The 1,723-nt window shown below is 36.8% G+C and overlaps 1 protein-coding gene across 1 annotated transcript in view; it reads right to left on the bottom strand.

Annotated features, from left to right (window-relative positions):
* Nucleotides 1-1,661: 1,661 nt before the first annotated feature.
* Nucleotides 1,662-1,723, bottom strand: part of GCSH (glycine cleavage system protein H) — a gene marked incomplete at its 5' end in the record, with an annotated part of 3,442 nt that continues 3,380 nt past the window's right edge. Inside the window, one exon of the mRNA XM_010165118.1 lies at nt 1,662-1,723. Within this exon, the coding sequence (XP_010163420.1) occupies nt 1,662-1,723 (62 nt within the window).

A 1,723-nucleotide genomic window follows, 5' to 3' on the forward strand; every position in this document is an offset into this window, starting at 1 on the left:
GATCCAAACGGATGGAGGGAGTCTGTACAGAGGCCAGGATCAAGCTCCCAGCTCTCAGGGCCCTCAGCGTTGTCACAATAAATACTGCACGATACTGTGCATAATGGATAAGTACTGACAGTTTTTAAAGCATTCACACTAGGTTTATGGAGCCTTTTGTTTATCAGCCACTGCCAAGTCAGGACTCCTGTGGAACTGTCAAACCCACTCTTTCTTCTTAGTCACTGTGTGTTTTAACTCCTGGGGAGAAGACAGTTTTATCTTAAATACACAGTGGAGTCTCTCTTAGTAGGGATTTTATCTGTGACTTGCGTAGGAAAAAATAGCTGCTAGGATTTCAAAAAAACACCAATTACTTTGACATCCCTCCAGCTCATAAAAGAAAGCCCTACTTTTTTATACATTAGAAAGGTTTCTGTGTAACCTGCAGCGTCTTTCTGAAGGGCTGTGCTTTTGAAAGGAACTTCCAAAGGAATATGGATTTTCCCTCTCATATGGATTAAAAGCTCCCCTGCATCCTCTTAGATCAACTTAGAGATACTTGGATTTTGTTCCTGTTTCGTGCTTAGCTTCTAATAACTATTTTTAGATTGTGCAAAAAAAGTGTTAGGCCAAAATTCTGCTTTACTATTATGTTTTCCTAAAGTACAAGTCTGTACAACTCAGCCTTACCCTTAGATGTCACATCAACTTTGAGTGCTCATTTGTAGATTCATTAAATATTAACTCTAATGGAAGCAGCTGCTTTAGTTCACTGGTTTGCAAAGTGAAAGTTTTAGTTTTATTCCTGTGATGCCATTACAGCAGTGTGCCTACTTGATCTTAAAGACAGACACACGTGGATAAATTATATGTCAAACTATTACTGATCACACAATTTTCACAAGTATCTACTCTTCTAAAATCACCACAGTTGCCAGGCAGAGGATTTACTGTGTCCTTAATTACTTGTGACATAAGTAGTCTTTACTAGACAAAAAAATACAGCCTAAACAATCCACTCTAGGACCCTGATAAACTATCACTGCATGAGCTTTGCATACTGAGAAAGCATAAAAGTCAGAAGACAAGGACCATACCTTCTGCCTCAAAGGCAGAACTGTTTGATTCCATAGTAGAATGAAGAAGGAAAACAAAGGATGAATACATTCTGTAAAGAAGTAAAAATCATACGAAGAGGTAGGTGATATGGCTTCTCCTTTTTTGGTATCATCTTTGCAACTATAATTAAGAAAAATATTAGGAGGTTAGGGAGACGCTGCTTTTAATATTTTGTGAGCAATAGAAAAGTATTTCAGGGAAAGCTGTAGTCCAGGTTAGGAAAAGTGTCATGTGCCTACCACAGAATTACCATATTAAGGCTGTTGTTACTAAATTTGGTTGTCAAATGAATCTTGGGAAGTATGTATTTTAGCAAATAAGCTTTGTTTCCCAAAATATTATAGATAACATCCTGAAGTTACATAAATCAGACAACAGAATAAAAAACCCTCGCAGGTATGCAGCTGTTAAACATTTTCATCACTGCAATTTTTTATGGCCTTGTATATGTGATCAGAAGTGGTATTTTTCAGGTTGTCAAAACTGGATATTCTGTACTTCACTGATTGATGACAAACTACACTGAAATATTTTATATGGATTTATTTCATTATTCCAGCTCAGTCCTCAATGGATTTTATGTATTTCTCATAGGCATCTTCATTCATCAGTTCATCAAGTT

This window comes from Antrostomus carolinensis, unplaced genomic scaffold (genome assembly GCF_000700745.2).
Source record: "Antrostomus carolinensis isolate BGI_N321 unplaced genomic scaffold, ASM70074v2 scaffold31323, whole genome shotgun sequence".
NCBI classification, from domain to species: Eukaryota; Metazoa; Chordata; class Aves; order Caprimulgiformes; family Caprimulgidae; genus Antrostomus; species Antrostomus carolinensis.